The sequence below is a fragment of the Scyliorhinus canicula genome, chromosome 18 (assembly GCF_902713615.1).
Source record: "Scyliorhinus canicula chromosome 18, sScyCan1.1, whole genome shotgun sequence".
Taxonomy (NCBI): Eukaryota; Metazoa; Chordata; class Chondrichthyes; order Carcharhiniformes; family Scyliorhinidae; genus Scyliorhinus; species Scyliorhinus canicula.
The window spans coordinates 41,650,633-41,677,710 of record NC_052163.1 but is presented as its reverse complement, the minus strand read 5'-3'; the positions used below and the strand labels follow the sequence as shown (position 1 = coordinate 41,677,710).

General features: G+C 42.6%; 1 protein-coding gene across 3 annotated transcripts in view; it reads left to right on the top strand.

Annotated features, from left to right (window-relative positions):
* The window catches only part of LOC119953681 (jupiter microtubule associated homolog 2-like), a 45,332-nt gene that overhangs the window by 13,931 nt on the left and 4,323 nt on the right, over positions 1 to 27,078 (top strand). For 2 of the 3 annotated variants that reach the window (XM_038778206.1, XM_038778207.1), the window contains exons 3-4: positions 8,489 to 8,616; positions 10,864 to 10,903. In XM_038778206.1, the coding sequence (XP_038634134.1) occupies positions 8,489 to 8,616; positions 10,864 to 10,903 (168 nt within the window). Of the gene's footprint in view, positions 1 to 8,488; positions 8,617 to 10,863; positions 10,904 to 22,748; positions 22,775 to 27,078 lie in introns of all 3 variants that reach the window. The other variant, XM_038778208.1, reaches the window with a different exon arrangement.

Sequence of the window (27,078 nt, the reverse complement as noted above, 5' to 3'; positions counted from 1 at the left end):
TTCCAAAGTTTGGCAGTCTCCCAGTAGATCTTTGTGTAGAATATCATTCCAAAGTTTGGCAGTCTCCCAGTAGATCTTTGTGTAGAATATCATTCCAAAGTTTGAGTAGACTATGTGTAATGCAATTCAGCTCATACTTGTGTTTATGTTGCTAGAGCAAACACTGTACAATGTTAATCTGTTGCTCTAAAAAGAGTGTATGGGAGTTTTGGGGGGGATGAAACCAGGTGTTGAATAACTGAAAGGCTGTGCTGCATCCCAAGACAAGTCATGAATTTTCAAGTCAAACATTGTGTATAAACTAAACTATTATGAGAGGTTATGTGTTTGGAAGCAGACTTGGGTTCAGAAAATTAGGGATGTAAACATGTGGCTAAAGGAATGGTACAGGAAAGAGGGGTTCCATTTCATGGGGCACTGGCATCTGTATTGGAACAGGAGACATCTGTGCCATTGGGATGGTCTCCACCTGAACTGATATGGGAACAGTGTTCGAGCAGAAAGGATAAATAGGGTGGTCACAAGAACTTTAAACTAGCAAATGTGGAAGGGGTGGGGAAGGGAAGGGTAAAACTGCAAGAAGTATAATAGTTCATGGGAACAGGTCAGCATGTGAGAGGACGGTAGAGGTTAATAGGAATAGGCAGGGCCAGTCTAACGACTATGAATGGGAATGGAAATTTTTTTTTTTTAATTAAAATTTAAGGTGACTGGGAGTGAAAGTTGGGGATGAGGCTGAGTGTTATCAGAGATAAAGGAGATTAGAATGTGTGAAAAGCATAATGAACAAGAAAATCCTGCAAGGAACGATAAACCAGTAGGGCATATTTTAAAAACCTTGTACCTAAATGCGCACAGTATTCGGAATAAGGTCAATGAGCTGACTGCACAAATAGAGACAAATGGTATGAAAGGGAAAATGCTGGAAAATATCAGCAAATCTGGCAGCATCTGTAGGGAGAGAAAAGAGCTAACGTTTCAAGTCCGATGACTCTTTGTCAAAGCTACAGATGCTGCCAGACTTGTTGAGATTTGCCAGCACTTTCCCTTTCGTTTCAGATTCCAGCATCCGCAGTAATTTGCTTTTATCCAGAGACAAATGGTATGATCTGGTGCAGGAGAACCTGGACTGAAATTGAATGTCCAAGGGTACTCTGTATTCCGAATGCATAGTCAGGATGGAACAGGAGGTGGAGTTGCTTTTTTGATGAGAGATGACTTCCAAGACTGTTAAGAAATTATATTGGCACTTGACGGCCAAAATGTTGAATTGATTTGGGTGGAAATTTAAAAAAAAAGAAAAGGGGGAAACATAAACTTGTGATTAAAGGCAGATAGGTCTCCTGGGACAATGGCCAGCACCCTAGGGTATTAAGGGAGGTTGCAGCAATGATAGTGGATGCATTGATTATGATATTTCAGAATTCTCTGGTTTCTGGAAGAGTCCCGATGGAAACATGTTAATGTGATCCCCTATTCAAAAAAAGTAGAGGCAAAATGTAGGAAACTATAGACTGGTTAGCTTGACATCAGTGTTGGGGAAGTTGCTGCAATCGATCATTAAAGAGGTGGTGACTCAACATTTGAAGACAAAAGCTCAATCCACCAGTGTCAGCATGGTTTTTATGAAGGGTACGTCATGCTTGACAAACTTGCTTGAATTCTCTGAGGATGTAACCTGCAAGGTGGATAAGGGGAAACCTGTGGGTATGGTATATCTACACTTCCAGAAGGTATTTGACAAGGTGCGGCATAAACAAACTGATCCAGAAGGTGAAATCGCAGGGGATTGGGGGTGGAGTACTAGATTGGAATGAGGGTTCGCTGACTGACAGAATGTAGAGGGTCGGGATAAATAGGTCCTTTTCTGGCTGGCAACTGTAATTAGTGGGGTGCCGCAGGGGTCAGTCCTCAGACCTCAACTGTTCACAATCTATATAAATTATCTGTCAGCAGGAACAATGTAACATAGCAAAATTTGCAGATGATACTAAAATAGGTGGGAAAGCAGGCAGTGAGAAGGAGATAGAGATTTTGCAGATGGATATAGAGAGGCTAGGAGATTGGGACAAAATTTGGCAGTTGGAGTTTGTAGATAAGTGTGATGTTATTTATTTTGGCTTAAAAAGTAGAAAAGCAAATCATTAATTAAATGGAAAGCAGATTCAAAATGCGTCTGGGTAGAGGGATCTGGGTGGCTTTGTTCACGAATGTGCGGGTTAGGTTGGGTTACAGGGATGGGGTGGGGGGAGTGAGCTTGGGTGAGGTGCTCTTCGGCGGGTCAGTGAAAACTCGATGGGCCGAATGGTCTCATGCACTGTAGGGGATTCTATGTTCTAACCTCATGGTTTTCCTCCCTCCCCTTTATTCAGTGGAGTGACGTGTAATATTTTTAATCTAATGGAGCAGTTTTCAAATCGGGTAAGTGTCAGAAGATTATAGTTGGTTCACCTGTTCTCACCTATTTCCTTAAACCCTGGGATGGGGGGCAGCACGGTGGCGCAGTGGGTTAGCCCTGCAGCCTCATGGTGCCGAGGTCCCAGGTTCGATCCCGACTCGGGGTCACTGTCCGCGTGGAGTTTGCACATTCTCTCTGTTTGCGTGGGTTTCACCCTCACAACCCAAAGATATGCAGGGTAGGTGGATTGGCCATGCTAAATTGACCCTTAATTGGAAAAAATTAATGGATTCACTAAATTTTAAAAAAGAAACCTCGATGGCATCACCTGGTTTACGGATTTATTACTCTAGTGCCATTGTTTTCTCCCTTACTTTGTTCCTTTTAGTGACTTTTCTGTCCCTGATTCTGTATTAGTTCCCTTTAGATTGATTGCTGACGCTTTAAAAAAAAATGTCTTTATTATCCTCGTCCACATTTTCTCCCAAATTTACAGCCACCAACAATAATCAGTAACAAATATGTCAATCCCCAAACAACGATCCCATCCTCCCACCAAACCCCAAACATTTGCCCGCATGTTCACATAAACAAATGACAAAAAGGAATCCGGAATCGCCCATAACCACCACAACATCTGCCTCCGCACCCTGTTTGCAACCCCGGCTGGTGCAACACCCCGAGTTTTGCCTCCCAGGGGCCTGGGTCAAGTTTCATGTGCACCACTTTAGAACCTCCTTCCAGTAATCCTCTAGCTTTGGACAGGACCAAAACATATGAATGTGATTAGCGCGCACCCCCCCCCCCCCCCCCCCCCCCCCCCCCCGCAACGTTCACACACATCTTCTACTCCTTCAAAGAATCAGCTCATCCTCTCCCTTGTGAGGTGCGCTTTGTATACCACCTCCAGCTGCATCATCCCCAACCTAGTGCACAAGGTGGAGGCATTCACTCTCTGGAGCATTTCACACCAGAACCCCTCCTCCATATCCTCTCCCATCTCTTCCTCCCACTTTGCTTTGATCTCTTCCAGTGGTGCCTTTTTCTCTTCAAAAATAGCCCTGTAAACTGCTGACACTACTCCCTTCTCCAGTCCCCTTGTCGTTAGCACCTCCTCCAGCAATGTGGAGGCTGGCTCCACTGGGTAGCCCTGTATCTCCTTTCTGGCAAAATTTTGAACCTGCATGTATCTAAACACTTTCCCCAACTCCAGCCCATACTTCGCTTCCAGCTCCTTCAGACCTGCAAACCGACCCCTAAGAAACAAATCTTTTAGTGTCTTAATCCCCTTCTCCTCCCATTTCCGAAAATTTCCATCCCACCTCCCTGGTTCAAATCTGTGGTTCCCCTGCATCGGTATTTCCCTTGACCCTGCCTGAAACCCGAAGCGTTGGTGGAACTGCCTCCAAATTCTCAATAAAACTATTATTATTAGACTCCGAGTACTTCCCCGGGGCTATCTGGAGCAACGCTGTTGCTAGTACTTTCAATCCCGACCCCCTGCTCAAACTCTCCTCCATTCTGACCCACTGGGAATCGACCCCTCTAACCCAGCTCCGCACCTTCTCCACATTTGCCGCCCAGTAGTAATACATCAGGTTTGGAAGACCCAAACCCCCTGCATGCCTTCCCCTCTGTACAAAGAACAAAGAAAAGTACAGCACAGGAACAGGCCCTTCGGCCCTCCAAGCCTGTGCCGACCATGCTGCCCATCTAAACTAAAATCTTCTACACTTCCTGGGTCCGTATCCCCCTCGTCCCATCCTATTCATTTTTTGTCAAGATGCCCCTTAAATGTCACTATCTGTAGCAGCACCTTTCTAACTCTGACCACCTTCCCTCCCCATATGAACGACGTAATCCTTCCCTCAATCTCTCTGAAAAAAGCCTTTGGCAGGCATTGAAAAATAAACCGGAATCGCAGCAACACGTTCATTTTAACCGCCTGTACCCGACCCGCCAGTGACAGAGGGTGACCATCCCACCTTACCAGATCAGCTGTCACTCTCCCCACAAAACTAGAAATGTTGCACCCGCGGAGGGCCCCCCCCCCCGGCAACCTGCACCCCCAGGTACCTGAAGCGAGTCCCTGCCCTAAAGAATGGCAGCCCCTCCCCCCAACACCACAAAATGCTTACTCACTCTTGTCTAAATTTAGTTTGTACCCTGAGAAAGACCCAAACACTCTCAGCAGCTCCAATATTCCCCCTATCGACACACTCAGTTCCAACACGTATAACAGCAAGTCATCGGCATATAAGGACACCTATGCTCTATTTCCATTTCCCCCCCCCCCCCAAACCCAGTCAAACGCCTCCTCCGCGTCCAATGCCACAACCACCTCTGTTTCCTTCCCCTCTGCTGGTGCCATAACAATGTTCAATACCCGTCTAATGTTTGAAAAGAGCTGCCTCCCTCTCTCAAACCCCATCTGATCTTCACCTATCACCTTCGGGAGGCACTCCTCCAACCTCTCCACCAGTACCTTGATTGCTGACCCTTTTGACCATATTACTTTCATCAATTTAAGCAGGCCATGTCCACATTTGAATTGATCTCCTAGGTAAATAAAGAAGCTTTACCTGAATTCCCTGTTGGATTTATAAGTGACAGTCTTTTAATTATCACCCCTAGTTTTGGTCTCCCCACAAGTGGGAACATTTTCTCAATCGTGCGTCTACCCTTTCAAACCTTTCACAATATTCACGACCTCAATCGGGTCACCCTCCAGCCTGCAATCTTTGAGAGCATACTATATTTTGGTGCCCATTCCCCCTGCACATTGGATTATTGCACTAGTGAGGACATTGCCGTGGCTCTGTTGGATCAGGAAACCAAAACTGTATATAGCAATGCAGATGTGGTCTCATCAAAGCTGTGTCATTTCATTGAGACCTCCTTTTACACTTCACCTTTTTGTAGTTAAGGGATTGGGATAGAATGAGGGTAGAATGTACCATTTGCTTTCCAATGTGCTGAATATGACGTAACCTTTTATTTTGTGATTGGCTAAATGCTATAATATCTAATTCAGGGCTAATTTGATGTGGGGCAGCACGCTGGCCGAGTGCTTAGCATTGCTGCCTCACAGCGGCAAGGACCCGGGTTTGATTCCGGCCCTTGGTCCGTGTGGAGTTTGCACATTCTTCCTGTGTCTGTGTGGGTCTCACCCCTACAACCCAAAGATGTGCAGTTTGGGTGAATTGGCCACGCTAAATTGCCCCTTGGATTAAAAAATTGGGTACTCAATTATTTATAATAAAAATTTGGGTGGGGGGGGGGGGTGGCAGCGACCATCTTTGGTGGGTCTGGGAGTTGGGCGTGATAGGGGCCTGGAGAAGTCTGTTTGGATTTGGGTATGGCTGATTGGGGAGTAGGTGGGGGTTGGATGGAGCTCCCTGACCAAACTGGCCTCATGGAATGTGAGAGGACTGATAAAAGGTCTCTGGTATTTGTCTATTTAAAAAGTCTGAAGGCAGACATGGCCTTTCTGCAGGAGACTCGCCTGAGTGTTAAGGACCAAACAAGGTTGAGGAAAGGGTGGGTGGGACAAGTGTTCCATTCAGGGTTGGATACGAAGACGAGGGGGGCGGCGTTGCTCGTCAACAAAAGTGTGGCACTTTCAGCAAATAATATAATGGGGGATCTGGGGGAATCTCATGATGGTGAGTGGAAGGTTGGATGGGGTTTCTGTGGTGTAAGTGATGCTCCTAACTAGGATGATGTGGAATTTATGAAGGTGTTGGTGAGGGTTCCATATTTAGATACACATCGGTTGATTATGGGAGAGGTCTTTAATTGTGCTGGACTGGCTGTTCCCCAAAGTCTTGAAGGTGTCGGGGGTGACTAAGGAATTGCTTGGGTTCATGGTGTGGGTGGCTCCGTGGAGATTTGGGTGCCTGAGGGTGAAGGAATTTTTTTCGTTTTCGCATGTACTCTACATTAATTTTTAGGTCCTGCTTTAGGGGTGGAAGGTGCTGGGATCAAACCTGGGCCCTCGGCGTGTGAGGCAACAGTGCTAATCGCTGCGGCACCCCATGAGAGTTCTTTCTGGAGGTGGAGGACAAATGTGAGCGGTGTTTAAGGGGATTGGTAAACCACACACTTGTTCTGGTCCTGTCTGAAATTGGGGCCAATGTCAAAACCTTTAGGGTGAAGGTGGCCCTGAGCATGTGTTTGGCGATAGTTGGTGTAGCGGAAGATCTTGATGCAGGAGGGGCTGAGGTGTTGACCTTTGCCTCCCTGATACCCAGGGGAGGATTTTGTGAGGGTGGCCATCTCTGGAGCTGCAAAGGATGTGTTGTTCGTTATGCTTTCCCTTAAGTTGCTCTGTTTTAATTACCTTTGCTCAAGAGTCGGCAGGTATCTTTCTGATACCACCACAAGGTTCAAAACCGAATACTGATCAATGACTCGATACACCAGTTAGTAAGTTTGAAATCAATGCACATTTATTTACACAGTGAATTATTACTCGTGCATAAACTCTACTCGCTCAACTACGACTAAAAGCCTATACTTAGCTTCGGGGGGGGGGCCCACTCAGTCAGAGGAACAATGGCTGTTGTCCGGTTCTGATACTGCTGGCTTCGAACTAGTATAGAATAGTAGCTAGGAGTGCCTATCTCTTAGCGTGCGTTGACCTTAGACTTACTTGGCTGGTGCTTGGCGGGCCTCTTGTCGCTGAGAGCCAAAGGCCAAGGTGAAGGTGATGAAGAAGAGTAAGAGAGCAAACTGACCGTGGGAACTCTTGTTTTATAGCCACCAGGGTTTCGCGCCCTTCTGGGCGGACCCTGGACTTGGTCCCAATTAATTGGACCATGTCCTGATCGTTTGTATCGATTCTCTCCAATAACAGGGTTGTTCCCCAATCGCTGGGTGGGCTCTATGTAACCGTTGGCCTGCCTTTGTTTTAGCCTCCACTGGCGCCGGGGATTCTGTCCTGGTACCGATTGTTTCAATGTTTCTTTTTGTCCCTGGAGATAGCTCATTACTATGCTAATGGCTTGTAGTTTCAGTTCTGTCTGGGTTCTGCAAGTTCCAATCCACAGGAAACCTTGCACCTGCTTGTTTTTCTAGTGCTGTCCATTTTCCCCTGCACTCTTTGCGAGTATCCATTTTGGAATCGGGAAGTGGCCACCCCAGGTGGCTACAGATGGGTCAGTGACTGTTGCAATTTTTACATTTGGAGAAGATAAAGTTTGCCATTAGTGGTTTGGAGGAGGGGTTCTACCAAGAGTTGGTAATCATCAGCAGGAGGGTTATTCTGTTTCGTCGTTATAAAATGGGGCATGTGGCATGGTGGGTGGGGTGTTGTAATGTTGGATTGAATGTTGTGTTTTGTATATAAAATGAAATGTCCTGAATAAAAATATTTTCTTGTATTTTAACAGATACAAAATGTGCAAGGCAATAGGGGAAAAGGCTGGGGAATGGCACTAAATCATGATGCTCATTTGAAGAGCTGGTACAGACATGATGGGTGGAAAGGCAGACCCCAGCGGCGTAACAGTTTTGTGATCCTGTAACATTTTGTAACCAGCTTTCTATACATTCTAATACTTAGTTGAGATACAGATGAACAATTATCTCATTGAATGGTGGAACATATTGAGGTGGTGAATGGACTGCCCTTGTTTGTTCTTCAGGTGTAACTTTAAACCATTTGGACACTTTAGTTTTTGTGTATCTGTTGCCAGGTAGATGTAGTTGAATTCCTGCATGGATATTAAAGCTTTGCTGTTCCTGTCCTGGTATGTACTGGTTATTATATATTCACTCTGATAGCTAGTTGAAATATGAGACAAACTTTTGTGTTGCTTGCAGTGTCACTGCTACTAATTACCAAATTTCCAATGCCGCTGATGCTAATAAGAGATTAGATTAAAACTGCAAGGACTAATTCTTGGTAATTAGTTGCTCAGCCAAACACTACCCCCTTTGCTGCAATGCAGTTGATTATCCAGTAAGAAAATGGGTCCCATAGCACCAATTTGCCTAGAAATAAAAATTCTGATATGGCTGACTGGTATGGAAATGCACGGTTCCCATGTTTCTGTTGTCCAGCTCTTATTTTTCTGCTATTTCTAGGTGGAAAGAGCAGTGGCATCTTTGGAGCAGCTACCACTGAATCACCAGATCCAAAGCAACGGAGAAACCCTCCTGGTGGCAAGACAAGTGGCATCTTCGACACCGTGAAAACACCCCCGAACACTCTGGTAAATACCGGTTTAAACCAGTCAGATGCTATTATGCTAGACTTGTAACTTTAAACTTCTTCACTGCAGAGTGTCTGGCAATACATGATGGAATGAACATACAAATTAGGAGTAGGCCAGTCAGTCCCACGAGTCTGCTCCATATTTAGTAAAACCATGGCTAACCTGATTGACACCTCAACTGCACGTTCCACTTACCCCTGATAACCTTTCACCTCTTCTTATCAAGAATCTATCTACCTCTTCTTGAAAAAATATTCAAAGACTGCTTCGACTACCTTTTTGAGGAAGAGTTCCAAAGATACTTGACCCTCAAAAATAAATTCTCTTCATCTGTCTCACTTGGGCAACCATAGTTTTTTAACAAAGTGACCCTTGATTCCAGATGTTTCCAGAAGAGGAAGCATCCTTTCCACATCCACCCTGTTGAGACACCTTGGTATCTTGTTTCAATCAAATCAACTCTTGCCCTTCTAACTCCAGTGGATACAAGCCCAGTCTTTGTGACCTTTCCTTAAAGACCAACCCTCCCATAGAGCTGAAGCATAATCTCTCTACTTTTGTATTCAGTTCGCCTTGTAATAACTTTCTATTAGCTTTCCCAATTACTTGCTGTACCTGCATGTTAATCTTCTATCTTTCCCAATATGTTGCCACCAACACCATGAGCTTTTATTTTCCACAATAACCTTTTGATAGCACCTTACCTCTGGCTGATTTGGACTGTCAAGCCTTTCCTTAGCATACCAATTCCCTGATGCAATGACTACAGAACGCTGCAGTCCTATGGGGTATTGTTGACTAAATTACAGTTGAACAGGTAACAATATTCCTCATCATCTTGAGTAATGCAGAATAAATTGAATAGAACTGGAGAAGATCCACTAATTGGTGAAATACAGGTAGTTTAGAAGTGGAAAATATGTGTTCGATTCCTTTTTTGGTTATCTGGGAGAATTGCAGTTCTCTTTTTGTAATGAGATTGAATTCTGTATGGGAGTGTTCCCAACTTTGGCTGGATCTGAAAATACTTTGAAGTGATAAAACATGCTTCTTTTCTGATATGATTGAATGCCACCTTGGTGGTCTTGCCATATCTGTATAGTTTTTATATTCCATGCCTCTTGCAGTAAACGGCAACATTTCATTTGCCTTCCTAATCACTTGCTGTACTTGCATACTAACTTTTTGTGATTCATGTACCAAGGCACTCTGCTCTCTGGGTCTGCAATCTTTCCATTTAAATAGCATCTTGCTTTTCGATCCTTCCTGCTAAAGTGGACAAGTTCACATTTTCCCCACATTATACTCTCATCTGTCAATTTTTTTGCCCATTCATTTAACCAATCTATATTTGTTTGCAGACACTCTACCTCCTCTTGCCTTCCCACCTATCTTAGTGCCATTTAAAAAAAAAAAAAAACATTTTATTGGAGGCATTTTCAAATACATACATAAAAGAAGAAAAAACACAAAAACCAACTGTGGTAACAGCAAACAGTCAAAATATCCTTACCCGCTGCCACCCCAGCACCTGCCCCCTCTTTTTTTTTTAGCTTTTCACCCAACCTGAACTGAAAAAGGAACCCTCCCCCTGGCTAAATATTGACAACCTGACATTGACACCCATCTTCTGAAAAGATGGCAAAATATTAATTGGGGCCAGGCCTCCCTCCTTGCTAACTGAAGTCATTTGGACCATTCCCATGCAAAATGAATTCAGCCAGATCTGCTCTCTGCAAAGATTATTTCCAGCATTTTCTGTTTCAGCATCTCTGCTGTGTTTTGTCGTTTTATATAACTTATTTCAGTTGTTGACTGACTTGAGTATTTCCAGCACTTGTTTATTTTGTGCTAGTATTCCTGGTCTGTGTGGCTTAATATTTATCGCCTGAATGAGGTGTGACTATGGTTATTTTTTATCCCTCTCCCTTGAGATATTGGGGGTCTAATGCTGCCCCAACTGAACAAATTTGGTTATGTGTAGACCTGGGATCTTGCTCTCTACCGACACAACATTCAAATTTGTCCCACCTGAGTCTGACATGTTCTCATGACATGTCGTAGCAACTTGTTCATAATCAAGCAGCTTAATTGTACCTAAAATGTGATCAATGGTTAATGTACTTTTATACAGATAAACGAGTATAGTCCACTTGTCTGTACCTGTTAGTTTTAACAATTTTTAATTGAATTATAGTCTAGATTTTCATGCTAATAACATTTTAATGCTTTTTTTAAATTTAGGACTTCACAGCTGGGAAAGATCAAAAGTGTCCAGATTCATGTAAGTAAAATTCTAGTGTAACTGGCATGGGTGGAGATTCATGTTTGGCTTTTTTACATTGTTTTTTTATGTGCTTTTTCTCCACTTCTGCCCTAAAACTGACATGAATCTTTTATTTTAAATACCCAATTATTTTTTCACAATTTAAGGGGCAATTTTTAAAAATAAATTTAGAGTACCCAATTCATTTTTTCCAATTAAGGGGCAATTTAGCGTGTTCAATCCACCTACCTTGTGGGGGCGAAACCCACGCAGACATGGGGAGAATGTGCAAACTCCACACGGACAGTGACCCAGAGCTGGGATCGAACCTGGGACCTCGGCGCCGTGAGACTGCAGTGTGCCACCGTGCTGCCCTTTAAGGGGCAATTTAGCATTGCTAACCTATCTAACCTGCACATCTTTGGGTTGTGGGGGTGAAACCCATGCAGACACTGGGAGAATGTACAAACTCCACACACTGACCCAGGCCGGGATCCTCGGTGCTATAGGCAACAGTGCTAACCACTGCTCCACAGTGCTGCCCACTGGCCTATGAATCTTGTAGTTTATTTATTGAATAAGCCTACATGGCTTAGATGTAAAGTTTAAACTGCAGTACCTGGTATTTTTATTAGCTGGGTTTCCTCGTGTAGTACTGCTAACTGGCCAGATCTTGCTTCCATGTGTCAGTTGTCAGCTGCTGAATGCTTTGCATGGACTAACATCACTGTTAATCATTCTGAAATGACTTGCAACACAAGGTTGTTTTAACTCTAGTCCCGCTTCCTGTTGGGTTCTGTCTGGTTAGCTGACTTCTCTGGTGTTTGAAGCTGATCTTATTTTTCGTCAAAAAAACATGTTAGCCTGGTTCCAGTCATTGCAGTTTAGATTTCAATAACTTGCACCGAGGTCAAAAATTGGCCTGTCTGGAAACCCACTGCAGGAATGTTATCAATCATTGGATGTTGAGTGGTCCTGAAAGCCAATGGAGGGCTGTCCTTTCAAGACTATAGGTCTGTGGGAACCAGAGCTTGCAAGGGCAACTGGTATATGGAAGAACTTCAAAACCTTTTCAGAGTAAATCTTAGACTTGAATTCAGAGTTTAACTGGATTCATTAAATTTATTGAATTGAACTGCTAAAATTGTGAGTATCTGGCTTGAAGCTGGATCTATTTTCTGTAGTGGAAGAGATGAAGTATGTCAAATATGGGCTCTGGCTATAAATGGGTATTGCAGACTCTGCTTTGAAAATGTGTTTATCATTGTGTTCTCTGTGGGAATCATTTGAGTGGGTGGCAGTCACCTTTTTGGCTGCTCCCTCAGATAGCCCTTTATTTAAAAAAATATATTATAATAATTCCAATTAAGGGGCAATTTAGTGTTGCCAATCCATCTACCCTGCACATCTTTGAGTTGTGGGGGTGAGACCCACACAAATACTGGAGAATGTGCAAATTCCACACAGTGACCTGGGACTGGGATCAAACCGGGTCCTCAGCGCTTTGAGGCAGCAGCGCTGACCACTGCGCCACTGTGCTCCCCGAGATAACCCTTCGTGAGTGTTGACAATTGGCAGATTATTTCTCTGGGAATTGTGATCCATGTCCAACAGAAATCAACCAACTCACTACAGATCTGGCACCTTGTTTGTGAGACTGAACTATAGATCAGATGTGGGAATGCTTAATCTGATTGATTACCATTGGGGATGTATAGCCCATGTAAATGGTGGTAGAAAGAGTGACACCCATGAAAGGACTGTATCTAAACTATTATTTTTTGTTGCAGGTTTCTTATTGAGATGGTATCTGCAGTTACCTATTAGGAAAAGCACCCTTAATTATTGCAATCTGTTTCTTGAGGATGAACCGTGGTCTCCTATTTTCATGAATGGCCATGGCTGAGGGGCATATAGATTGAATCATTATTGCACTCTAGTGACTTCTCTCACTAGAGGTTCTTTAATCTCTTGACTACCTGAAAATTGAAGCCATGACTATTTAAACTGCTAGGATTTTGCAGCAAGGAGTTGTAACTTAGCCACTCCATGATGGATTTTTCAGGGTATCTTGCTTATTTGTTTTATTGTTGCCTGTTAGTAAATGCGGAAAAAGAGTTGCAGTGGGAAAGGTGTGGGTTCCTATAGAAAAATAGAAATGTGGAGGTCATGATAAACACTCAAGTGTCCTTGCCTATGTATATCCCAACTAATTGGGTATTTTACACAGTAGTCTTCTTGGACATTACCTCAAGGTCGAGGATGACACTATATATAGTATGCTTTGACTGGAATTTCTGACTTCTGCATGTTGAATCTTAAAACTGATCTTCCATTGTTAAACCTGAGAATTTTCAAAGTGGTTTTACACTGGCTTCAGGTTGCAGCATTGACCACTTCAGTGCTTTGAGAATATTGACTCTAATCCAGTTAAATGCACAATGCATGTTCCCTATAAGTGATCAAATTTTTACAGCTTCTAATGTCGAAATGTGGTTCAGCTCGTTGTCTGTTAGTTTGCAATTAATGAGCTTATCCCTATCAGATAAATCTGGCCCAGGGAGATGCTGGTTGGAGCTGCGATGGTCACTCTCGTTAGTTGTTTTAGTTTAGGTTTGGAGGTGCTACCCTGCCTATTTTTTAATGTAATAACCAGCTGTCTTGCCCTACTAGAGGGTAAATTTGAGTCTAACGCCTTTCAACTTGAGACTGAAAGCCCAGACTTTTGTAATCTGTTCTTTTCTACGTAGTCTGAATCCCTCCATTCCAATTGGAAGGAATTATGCACCACAAATATTTCCGAATGTGGCTGGAATTAGATAAAATTGATAGTGCAGCTCTACTTGCTGCTGGTATTGAGAATACAAGTTTGAACACCACCTCTTTTATCTGCTCAGCTCTATGGGCTGACACCTGAATTCAATGGCAGATCAGTTAAACATCTAGACTGCTTTAATGAACTTATGCTTCAGTATCTGAACTTTTTGCCAGGATTGTTGCACACTTTTGAGTATGATGTTCACTGCCATGATTCCTCTGCATGATGTAACTCAGTGCCTGCATTTTATTAACTCAATGCCTGCATTTTATTTAATACCTGTGGTGCCTTGTACAATCTTTTCATACATGTGTTTTCATTCACCCACGTTTTGAAAATCTTAAACTTTAAGTGTAAACAATAAGTAGTGCAGCCAAAAATGGCATGGCTCAACATGAGCTAACAATGACTGACCAAAAGAACAGGGTAATGAGCTGCCAGAATTACTACTGTATGTTTTTTGATCTATATTTCAGTGAAGTGGACATGCTGAATCTAAATTAGCATGCTCAGATACTTGGGTTAGTGATGGCTGAAGTGAGACTACCTTCAATTGCCTTTGTTTTGCCCTCCATTTAATTCGTTCATGTCCTATTTTAACTTGCTACTCCATCCTAACTTGGTATCGTCTGCAGACTTGTTTAAAGGAATAGTTAGAATAGCCAGTCAAATGATAGTTGTGTCTCCAGAACAGATCCTTGGTGGGGGTACCACTTGTCACATCCCACTAATCAGTGTATCTTCTACAATCTTTCTTAATGTCACAAGTAGGCTTACATTAAACTACAATGAAGTTAATGAAAAATCCCCTAGTCACCACACTATGGAGCCTGTTCAGGTACACTGGGAGAATTCAGAATGTCCAATTCCCCTAACAAGCACGACTTTCAGGACTTGTGGGAGGAAACCGGAGCATCTGGAGGAAACCCACGCTTGTTTTTGCCGATCTCGCTTGGAACCTTGATTATAGTGCCTATATTTGCCAATTAATCAAAATTGCCCAGAACACCAGTAGTTTACTTGTAATGCTTAGTCATTCTAGCCCTAATGACAGAGTCCCCACAACTGACATTAAACCGATGGGTATCTTGTTTCTTTCAACAACTATCTTAACTAATGGAATGACATTCACAAAATTCCAATGTGATGTACAATTCCAGATTAAAGTGATTGGAAATTAATGATTGCTTCTGGAGTCTGAGCGATCAGGTCCCAGATTTCCAGCCATCTAGAGTCTCATTATTTTCTCCTGTTATTTTTGTATACTCTTAATGAATTCAGTAAGTTTGTCCTTTATTTGTTTCCCTTCTATCACTTTATTTATTATTGTTTATTGTACAAGCGGCTACAAAGTACTCATTTAATAAATCGGCCATTACTTTGTGTTAAAATAAGGTTAGGGGCCAGAACGTTTGTTTAAAGTAGAAAGAATTTGAGGGTAGCTCAGTGGTTAGCATTGCTGCCTCACGGCGCCGAGATCCCAGGTTCGATCCCAGATCTGGGTCACTGTCTGTGTGGAGTTTGGACATTCTCCCTGTGTTTGCGTGGGTTTCACCCCCACAACCCAAAGATGTGCCTGGTTGGTGGATTGGGTACTCTAAAATTAAAATAAATAAATAAAGTAGACAAGCTTGAAGTCTCAAATAGCTGCTAGAAGAAAAAGCCACAAGAGTCCATGGTTTTCAATGAACAAAGTAAACTTTACTATACAAAATCAGAAAAGTAAAATAATTTACAATCCTCTTTCTAACAATCAGAATTAACATGAGGGCAAGTATGGATTAACAGACTAACTGTGATTGAGAACACCGCACTGCACATTAAATGACAGATTCAATCAAGACACCATACTGATTCCTTAGCAACCCACACAAACTGTGTCCCTCATGAGGGATTTTAATTCTTTATTTTTAAAAATTCAGCCTTTGAATTTCCTCAGTTGCTCCCACTTAAAACTGCATTCCACAGAGTTCATAAAGCTGCACTCCCACCTCTAATTACCAGCACATTTCAACTCTTGGCAGACTGTTAACCTCACTAAGCTTAATTGCCTGGAGCCTGCCAACAGCAAAACCCTTTGTGTCGTCTCTTGAACACTTGCTCTCCCAGCAAACACGTCATTGAAATTAGAGAACCTTGTCTCCACCTGTCATAATATACACAAGTATACGATGGTGCAGAGACACACACTGCAAGATCAATCAACACACAACACAGCAGCCAATCACCAGTTAGGGCACGGTCACTATAAAGCCAGAGGGCACTAGTTTTCCCGCTCATTCGGGATGCAGCCTCTGAGACAGACAGAGCCCGCAGTCAGTAGCACGAACATCTACCATGTGCTAGCAGTATAGGCTGGTCAGGTTAGGCATGGGTCTTCAGTCAATCTAACAGTGTTGACCCACCGTGCAAGTATGTTTAACAGCTCGTAGTTAAATAAAATAGAGTTGTACTTCTAAAAGTGTTGGTAGCCTGTCTGTTACTGCTCTGGTAAATGCAGTCTTCACAGATCTAGAGTACCCAACACATCACCACCCATCCTCTATGATGACTTAGCTTTCAAGGTTCACTGTTTTTAAACTTAATTTAGTTATAATTCCCAAAACATCTATGGACTGCCCTTCTTTGCAAGTAGTGTAGACATCATATCTCCAGCTAAAGAAGCCCACTTGCGGCTCTTGCCTTTATAGCTTTTAGTGCTCTAAGTCAACAAACATGTCCCCAATCTTTTAGGATTAATGGACTCCAAGCTGCTTTAATTGCATTTATCTACAGTTAAACTTTAGTCTCTCCGGAGCTAAACATTATCTCAATTGAACCATGAACTAGATATTTGTCACAGTTGTGAACTCTTTCTTTCCTCCCACTCCCCTTAATTATGCCCAAATTGCACTGGATGTCCAGGCTGTCTATTCCAGATAGAATATGCAGGGTTCCAAGTGTTACACTTAAACTATTCAAATCCACTGAGTCATGGTTAGAAATTGAGATTCTAGGGCAGCACGGTGGCCTAGTGGTTAGCACAACCGCCTCACGGCGCTGAGGTCCCAGGTTTGATCCTGGCTCTGGGTCACTGTCCGTGTGGAGTTTGCACATTCTCCCTGTGTCTGCGTGGGTTTCGCCCCCACAACCCAAAAATGTGCAGAGTAGGTGGATTGGCCATGCTAAATTGCCCCTTAATTGGAAAAAATAATTGGGTAATCTAAATTCATAAAGAAAAAAAGAAAAAGAAATTGAGATTCTGTTTTATTTTTTGGTACCATATCCTTTTAATAGCTTAAGAAAATTCTGCTCATGCTGTAGATGCCCCAGTACAGATTATTCCCCCTGAAGGGTAACCAGCCCTATAGACTGTAAGACAGGAGCAGAAGTAGGCCACTTGGCTCATCAAATTTGCTCTGTCATTGAATGACTGGTCTGATATAATCTTCAATTCCAATATCCCGCCTTATCCCCATAACCCTTGATTCCCCAACTGATTAAAAATCTGTCTATCATAGCCTTGAAAGCACTCAACCCAGCCTCTACAACTCTCTTGTGGTAAAGAATTCCACAGATTCACTACCCTCTGAGAAGAAATTCCTCCTCATCTGTCTTAACCCACTTACTCTTGATTATGCCCTCTGGTCCTAGACTCTCCCACAAAGGGAAACAGCCTCTCAGCAACTACCCTGTCAAGTCCCTTTAGAATCCCATGTGTCAATAAGGCCACCTCTCAATCTTCTAAACCGAGTACAGGCCCAATTTACTCGACCTCTCATCAGAAGAAAATCCCTCTATATCTGGGATCAACTTAGTGAACCTTTTCTGGTCTGCCTCCTAGGCCAGTATACCTTCCTTTCCTCTGATGAGGGGCCTACGTATTCAGTATAGCAGGTATGGCCTAACTAGTGCTGCCTTTTTGCAGGACTTCACTATTTTTATACTCCATTCCGTTTGAAATAAAAACCAATATTCCATTGGCCGCCTCTATGACCTGCTGTACTTGCATGCTAGCTTTTTGTGATTTTTATGCCCGTGGACTTTTGAATCTCTCTGCTGCCGTCTTCTGCTGTCTTTCACCATTTAAATAATATTCAGTTCCTTTTATTCTTAAAAGTGCATAACTTTCCTGCATTATATTCCATCTACCAAGTTTTTTGCCCACGCCTGTCTATATCCCTCTGCCACTTGCCTTCCCACCTATCTTATTTGTATCATCCACAACTTGGAAATAGTGCATTCACTTCCCTCGTCCAAGTTATTAATATATATTGGGAATAATTGTGGTTCCAGCATGGATCCCTGTGGCCCTCCACTAGTTACAGGCTACCATCCTGAAAATGCTCCACTTCTCCCAACTCCAATCCTCTTTCCATGCTAATATACTACCCCCAACACCATGGGCTCTTAGCTTATTAAGTAACCTTTTGTGGGCAGCACGGTGGTGCAAGTGGTTAGAACTGTTGCCTCACGGCGCTGAGGTCCTAGGTTCGATCCCGGCTCTGGGTCACTGTCCGTGTGGAGTTTGCACATTCTCCCCGTGTTTGTGTGGGTTTTGCCCCCACAGCCCAAAAGATGTGCAGGATAGGTGGATTGGACATGCTAAATTGCCCCTTAACTGGAAAAAATGAAATGGATACTTTAAATTTATTTTTAAAAAAAAAACAAATTAAGTAACATTTTGTGTGGTACCATGTCGAACACTTTGAAAATCCAAGTATATTACATCTACTGGTTCTGTCATCTACCATCCTCATTACCACACAAAAATCTTCTAAATTTATCAGGCTTGATTTCCTCTTCATGAAGCTGTGCTGACTCACTTGATGATAATTCTGCATTTCTAAATGGCCTGCTATTACATTCTTTTTATAATTGACTCTAAGTCTTTGGGATAATTTTAGTTGTTTTTTGTCTTCCTCCTTTTTGAATAAAGGTGTTTTATTCAATAATAATTGGCAGTTTTCCAATCCTCTGACTTTTCCAGAATTTGAGGATTCTTGGAAGATAGCTACCAGTGCATCCATTATCTCTATAGCTACTTCCTTTAGTATCGGATGCAATCCATGTCCAGGGGATAATTTGGCCTTTAGCCCCATTGCTCCATTAGTTTCCCTAATACATTTCCCGAGTGATTGCTATTCTATTTAATTCCTCCCCATTCTTGATTCTGTAATTTTAGAATGTTTTTAAAAATAAAGAGTACCCAATTCATTTTTTCCAATTAAGGGGCAATTTAGTGTGGCCAATCCACCTACCCTGCACATCTTTTTAGTTGTGGGGGTGAAACCCATGCAAACACGGGGAGAATGTGCAAACTCCACACCCACACGGACAATGACCCAGAGCCGGGATCGAATCTGGGACCTCAGTGCCATGAGACAGCGGGGCTAACCCACTGTGCCACCATGCTGCCCTTAATTTTAGAATGTTATCGGTGTCTTCCACTGAAGACTGACCTAAGTATTTGTTTAACTTTTGCCATTCCCTAGTTCCCCATTATTTTCCCGTTCTCCAAGGGGCCTATGTTCACTTTGGCCTCTCCCTTTTTTATGTTTAAATAAACTCTTGCTGTCTGTTTTTGTATTGCTTGCTAGTTTATCCTCCTAGTTTATGTTCTCCCTCTTTTTGGTCATTTTTGTTTTTTAAATGTTCACAATCATCTGGCTTACCATTAATCTTTTCCATGCTTTTTTTCTTTCTGTTTAATACTGTCCCTCACTTCCTTGTTTAACCATGGTTGATTTATTCCCTTCCTTGGTTCAAATGTACAAAAGAGCTAAACCCAGAGGTGAGTGACCACCCTTGACATTAAGGCCACATTTAACTGTGGCATCAAGTAGCCTGAGCAAAACTAGAGTCAATGGAGGTTCGGGGGAAACTCTGCTGGCAGGAGCCATACCTTTTTTTTTTCCTATTAGTAGCAATTTAGCATGACCAATCCACCTAACCTGCACATCTTTGGGTTGTGGAAGTGAAACCCACGCAGACATGGGGAGAATGTGCAAACTCCACTCGGACAGTGACCCAGGGTCAGGATTCAAACCCAGGTCCTCAGTGCCACAGTCCCAGTGCTAACCACTGTGCCACATGGCACCCTGGCAGGAGCCATACCTAACGCAAAGGAAGATGGTGTGGTTGTCGCTCAGTCTCAACACCAGGATATCACTGCAGGTGTTCCTCTGGCCTGGCACAACCATCTTCAGCTGCTGCATTAATGACCACCTTTTCATCATAAGGTCAGAAATGGGGATGTTCGTGCTGTTCAGCACAATTTGCGACTCCAATGCTGAAGTAGTTAATATTTTTTTTAATTTAATTTGTGGGATGTGGGCATCACTGGCTGAGCCAGCATTTATTGTTCATCCCTAACATTTCAGAGTCGACCACATTGCTGTGGATCTGAAGTCACATGTAGGCCAGAGCAGGTAAGGATGGCAGATTTCCTTCCCGAAAGGATATTAGTGAATTAGTGTTGAGATTTGAAGCTGGATCCCCAGCTCTTGTCCTGGGTCTCTGTAACAATATCACTATGCCACTACCTCCTCATAAATGTAGCAGCACCTGGGCAATATCCAGGCTTGGGCTGAAGTGACAAGTTTTAGTGTTGCAAATGTCAGGCAATGACCATCCCAAGAAGAGAGAATGAAATCTTTGCCTCTTGACATTCAACGGCATTACATCATTGACTCTCCCACTATCACCAACCTTGGGATTACAATTAACCAGAAACGTAACTGGACTAGCCATGTAAATACTTGGCTACAATAGCAGACCAGAGGCTAGGATTCCTGTGGCAAGTAACACTCCTCCTGACTCTCCAAAGCCCTGCGCCAGAGAATATGAGCAACCACGCCCGACGCCGGCGCACGATTCTCCAAGATGTGGAGAATTGGTGCCGTTTGGCGCGGCACTAGCCGCTGGAATTGGTGGGGCCGCCGAATCTCCGATGCAAATGGGCCGAGCGGCCGCTCCGACACGACCGAGTCCTGCCGGCGCCGTTCACCCCTGGTCGCTGCCAGCAGGAACTCTGGGAACGCTCGGGGGGGGGGGGGGGGGCTCCGAAGGGGTCTGGCCTGCGATCGGGGCCCACCAATCAGCGGGCCGTCCTCTTATTTTTTTTTCTCTCTCTCTCTCCCCCACCCTTTGATACAAGGCTCATTGAAATCATCCTCCTCCACTTCATCATCATAGTATCTTTAATTTTTCCATAATTACTTTAAACTGCTCAATGATGTTCACTATCATGAATAGCTTTTAATAAGTTATCTCTGATAGGGTAACTTTATTGCTAATGTCTGTACTTTTAATGTATGAGAGCAATGTGCAGTATCTGAAATAAATTTCCAAATGTACAATGAAGTAAAATTGTTACATGGTCTAAATCTGTTCCACCTACTCAACTCCTATTTCCAGAACTGCTGTACGGTTGGATGAATGCTGATCAGGAAGTTCTCTTGCACTCATTTCAGTAGCCTTCATTTATTTCCCTTCGCTATTTTTTCCAGGTCTAAATTTGAATTTCCCATTATCGCTATTGTTTTTACCACTTGTAATCGGTTAATTATTCACAACTTCTGATTTCTCACCCCTCCCCCAACTGTCAGTCAAATTGATAACTAAAATTTTTGTCCAATTAGCCCCTGGTTCATGTGGTTAACCTCCTTTATCTGCGTGCCCTGGTTTTCAGCTTGACTCTCATACCATCATTGCACAAGTTTCCTTTCCAATCTGACTAAATTCAGGCCACTGATTTGCTGTTTTCATGGAAGGAGGAATTGTAGGATATGAACCTCCTTTTTAAAATTATTCTGTTTTAATCTGTACACCAAAATGCCTAAAATAATGATTTTGTCTATCTGAAATAAATCTTGCAAGTGAAATGCTTTGTGTTGGTATACTGTAGTTTCCCCACCTTCAAATAAAACCGTGCTTCACCATCCATCCAGTTAAATGTGGATATGACGCTTTACAGTGGATATATCAAGCTGCCACAATTCTCCGATAATGAATTATGTACATCTCTCCAGAAATTAAAATTAGTATGCATGTAAAAATTTGAGAAGTCAGGAGCACTAGAGAATAAAAGGATAGTTCCAAAAGATAATGCATGTATTTTTTTCAAATATCTATTCAATTAACTACCTCTGTGCACAGTCATTATACTGTGTAATATAGTTTGTCTGCATGTTGTCTGAGCTTCAGTTTATAGTTCTAAACAGCAAGATAATGTTTGTGCCTTCACAAGACGTTGTATCCATTGCAATCTTGATTCATTAAGTCAGTGGCCCTAATTGATATTTAGATCTGGCTCAACATTGTCTTGTAGGCAAACCTTTCAGTCACCTCTGACTTCAAGAAGGCTTGCATTTCACCCCAAAATGTTGCCCTTCAAATGATTGCAGGATTATAACTTGATCATTTAGAATAAACACTTGTTTGGAATCGATCAATAATTTGTTTTCTGGAAGAAATGTCAAGTTGAAGAGGCAGCCTTTTATTATTGAGCATTTGTTAATCAACTTTTCAAACGAAGGGATTCCTGTTTAATGGCATGCTCTGACATGTGTTGTATAGGGGACCAGTTGTGTACAAGTTGAGCATATATTTACAGAATATTGCGAACTTCATTGTGCAGATCATCACAGCACTAAGCTTTCATTACAGAAATTGCTGAGCTATATTTGAAGGAATGCATGGAAAACCGTTTGATAATGTGCTTTTATGCTCTTTAATGACCCTTTTGACTTGCTTGTGACATCTCTGTCAAAGATCTTGTATAGTCTTGCCAATGACATCATTCTGCTGTAATAGTTTCTGCTGCATTGTGGTACAGATGTGATTTCTTGCAGTTTTGAGTGGCATCAGTAAAAAGGAACACTAAGTAATAATCGGCTTGGATAAAGGTGAAGCTCAGAATTCTGCAAATGGTCTCTGGAAAGATTCCAACTGCCCACCTTGGTTACCATTTCCTTCAGATTTATGGAGTTTACGTGAAAATAAATTACCTGAATTTTGGAAATGCTACCATTTTTTGCTAACCTCCTTTCTCTCTCCTTATAGTTCGCACTGGCCAGTAGGAATGTCAGGTAACATGCATGCACAAACTACACTTATCACCTTTTGTTCTGGATTTTAAAATTTGAATATGGAAGGGTTTTGCTGTGTTTTTGGTAAACCTCTTGGTGATTTTATTGGGTTCTAGTTGTATACATCTCAAATCATTTGGAACAGGAAAGCTTTACTCGTAGTGTGACGGAACCTACTTCAAAGTTTAAAATTGAATAACAAGAAGGCACTACCTTACCACTTAATAATTTGCTCAGTGAAGCTGGATTTGTACTAGTTCTGCTGAGCCATTCAGCAATTTCCATCAGAAATGAGGAACTGGTGGGACCAACTGAGAGAAACTGCGACTGCTTTTTTTTTTAGGTGGTTCAGATCTTCTGGAGACATGATCTAAACCTTAGTCCAATCTTTCAGATATGAAATGAAACTTTTCCACACTGAAAATGCCAAAGAATTTTGGAAGTTCCGCAAATGGAAATTGACCATTTTTAAACTGAGGTTGATGGATTTTGGTGCAAAAGGCATTGAGGAATACGAGGCAAAAAGTTGGATGATGGCTGATCTGTGACCTCATTGTGGAACAGGTTTGATCGGCGGAATGGCATACTCTATTTCTCCCACAGCTGACTACCGTGGACAGTGATTTACTATGATTCACTTGATTTCTTGACTCCAATGAATTTGCTTATCTATTAGCATTGCTTCATCTGAGTTGTCACTGGAAAAGTAATATGATTGACTTGTGTAGTCTTGTTCTAATCCATTAATTACTTCTACAGAGATGACTAGGATCTTGCTTGTGTATTTGTTGCTATATAACAAAATAGCAGCCAGGGTTATGCATCAATTTAAGGCTCAAGCTAGTTGCTAAGAGATGCCATCAATTTGCTCGTCAATGAACTTTGATAGATGGAGGTAGTAGGGAAGGCCCAAAATAGGCTCGTCTTACTCCCTTTCCACAGCTACCAACAGTGCGATTGTTCTACCCTAAACATGTTGATGCAGAGCTAATGGCAAAGGGCTGTACACTCCTTGATTATCGCTAATGTTTCAGTTGAGAATGTTCTTACTTGATATAAATGATACAGACAGATGGAACAATAGTGATATTTATCAAGGCTGACAAATTGGTAGATATGACATCATGAAAATTGTGAAATCCTACAGAATACCTTTTGGCATGTGGACAAGAGGTTCCAAATGCATTTCAGTATAGAAAAGATATTGAAGTGGGAATGAGCTTTCAAATGATGACCAGGGACCATTGATGTGTAGATATTACAAGTGGCCACACAAATGATGAGCCCAGAAAAAGACAGACCCAAATCCCTGAATTTGTATCCTGTGGAGTACTGGCTTCTGACCTACAAAGTAGATGAAATGAATGGAAAAGATGCAGTGTAACTTCACGAGTGTGTTATCAGTGCGAGGTTACAGGTTTGAAGAGATTTGAAAACCCAAGAAATGTTGACACAAACTGAAAATGTTGAGGAATGACTTGATGAAATAAAATGAAAATCGCTTATTGTCACGAGTAGGCTTCAATTAAGTTACTGTGAAAAGCCCCTTGGTACTGTGAAGTCGCCACATTCCGGCGCCTGTCCGGGGAGGCTGGTACGGGAATCGAACTGTGCTGCTGGCCTGCTTTAAAAGCCAGTGATTTAGCCCAGTGAGCTAAACCAGCCCCCATCATGATTGGGTACACAGTGAGATTTGTTTACATTGGTCAGATGCGGTTATGAGTGGGTACAAAGGCGGTTATGAGTGGTTACAAAGTGAAAGTTCATTTAAAATTCTTTTCAGTAGCGATGGGGTGGCAGGGGAATGGAATGACCTTCAGTGGGGCTATTTGTCAAAAATTAACTTGTCACCTGCAGCAATGTCCTTGGGCTGCAACGACATCTGCCAAACATATGCAGCTGCTTCAACAACCACTCCTCTCCCTAACCTCCTCCTCTTCCTGTCATGAGGTGTGGGGTAGGTCGGTTTGAAAATTTGTAGACTATAAGAGTCACACTTCACAAGAGTAGCAAGACTTGTGCAGAATTTGTACTACTTCTAACTAATAGAAGATAACAGCCTACCATACAAATGCCAACCAATTCCCAGTTTGAATACCACCTTTGACCAAAAGCTAAACTAGACCAGCCACCGCATCATCATGCCAACAACACTCTGCCCCTTCACCATCGTCAAGAGAAGACTGATGGAACACCAACCATTTGCCTGGATGGATGCAGCTTCAACAATAAATACGAAGGGAAGAGAAGTTTGCTTGACGGACAAGCCTGGTGACCGATGTCAAATGTAACTGCTGTGTATGTCCAACTCTACACAGCTCTATTTAACACCACCCCAGAATTCTACCTGGATGGCTCCAGAATGGCTATACACTGCTGTTCCTTTTATTGTCACAGTCAAAATCCAGGAATTCCCTTGTCATTTGGGAGTGCCATTAATACAAAAACTACAATGGTTCAAGGAAAGGGTAAACTAATGGCCACCAGGAATAGGCAATAAATGTAACTTTGCCAACATCACTCACTCCTGAGACTAAATTCAATGATGCAAACAGCGGAGGTTTCTCCATACCATTGTTTAGCTACCCGGTGTAGGATGAGTCATCGAGAATCTGGTCATGGTGTACCAGAGATGGGTTTATGCTCCATGAGCTTCCTCACTTTATCAACATTATCCCTCTTTTTTCCCCCTTTTTGTGTGTTCATCTAGTGTTGCCTTAAATGCATCTGTCCTAGTTGCCTCTACTCATTGTAGTAGAAAGTTCCATATTCAAATCACTCCCGAGTAAAAATTTCTCCTGAATCTCCCTTGTGTCTTTGTTCTGGTCCTACACAAGCTAGGGGTCACTTTGTCTGTTCTTATTTCCAAAATATAAAGATCTACCTTGCCCTCAACAGATTTGGTCATCAGCACAACGCTATTAGTAGGAAAGAGCTTGCTGTATGCAAATGGGCTGCTACGTTTTCTACAATGGCTATATAGTCATATGTAAATGTGATAGTGGATGCTTTGTCACGCGTTTAAGAGCTTTCTTAAAAAACACTTTAATAAATAAATAAATAAAATAAAATTTGAGTACCCAATTAAGGAGCAATTTAGCATGGCCAATCCACCGATCCTGCACATTTTTTGTGTTGTGGGGTGGGACCCACGCAGACACCGGGAGAATGTGCAAACTTGACGCAGTTACCCGGGGCTGAGATTGAACCCGGGTGCGCAGTGCTATGGGTCTAAGAGCTGACTAGTAATGGGAATTTATATGATGGGAATGGATAATTGTGATTTGGTCTTAAGTACCCGATTCCCTTTTTCCAAAGAGCAATTTAACATGGCCAGTCCACCTACCCTGCACATCTTCAGGTTGTGGGGGTGAGACCCACGCAGACACCAGGAGAAATTGCAAACTCCGCATGGACAGTGGACTGGGATTGGAGGTAGCAGTCCCAACCACCGTGCCACCCTTGGTCTTGCATACCTCATAATAAAAATCAGGGTGGCACAGTAGCTAGCATTGCTGCCTCAAGGTGCTGAGAAACTGGGTTTGATCCTAGCCCTGGGTCACTGTCCGTGTGGTTTCCCTGTGTCTGCGTGGGTCTCACCCCCACAACCCAAAATGTTGTGCAGGAAAGGTGGATTTGCCAAGCTTAATTGCCCCTTAATTAGATAAAGTACTTTAGTACTCTTAATGTCCATGCCCTGGCGTTTCATTCCTTTTAGGGAAGGAAATATGCAATTCCTATTGATTCCCATTTTATTTTTCTTATTTTGCGCTCTATGGATGCTTGAGCTGGGGAAGAAAGGAACCCGAAGGTTAGAACACTGCTACCCTTCGGACAGCAGAACTCCAACCCAAGAGAGATCAGTAGTTCAATTGGTTGACTGGTGGCCAATGAATTGGCCAAAAGACCATGTCTGTCTCTATCCTGAAGCATAGTTTAAATCCTGGAAGCTCAGGGGAAAAATTTTTTCTCTCTCTCTCTCTCTCTACCCCTCCATGTGTTTTCTCGAGAAAAGCTGCTGTATTTCTGAAACTGCAGAGACTTGAATGACTGACTCTACAGTGTAAACCATTGCAGACTGGACACTTATCCTTTTTACTTATTATTCTACCCTCCTGTCTGTTTTGTGTAGAAGATGGGATGAGTTACACTGAGTATGTGTGCGCGTGGGGGGCAGAGGGGAGCATTAGATAATAACTTGGATTTTCTGCTTAATTATGCTTACTATTAAGATAATTAAATTTACAAACCTGGTGAGTATGAAGAAATGTGTGAAGAAAAATGTCACGACTCCAGGTCATGAG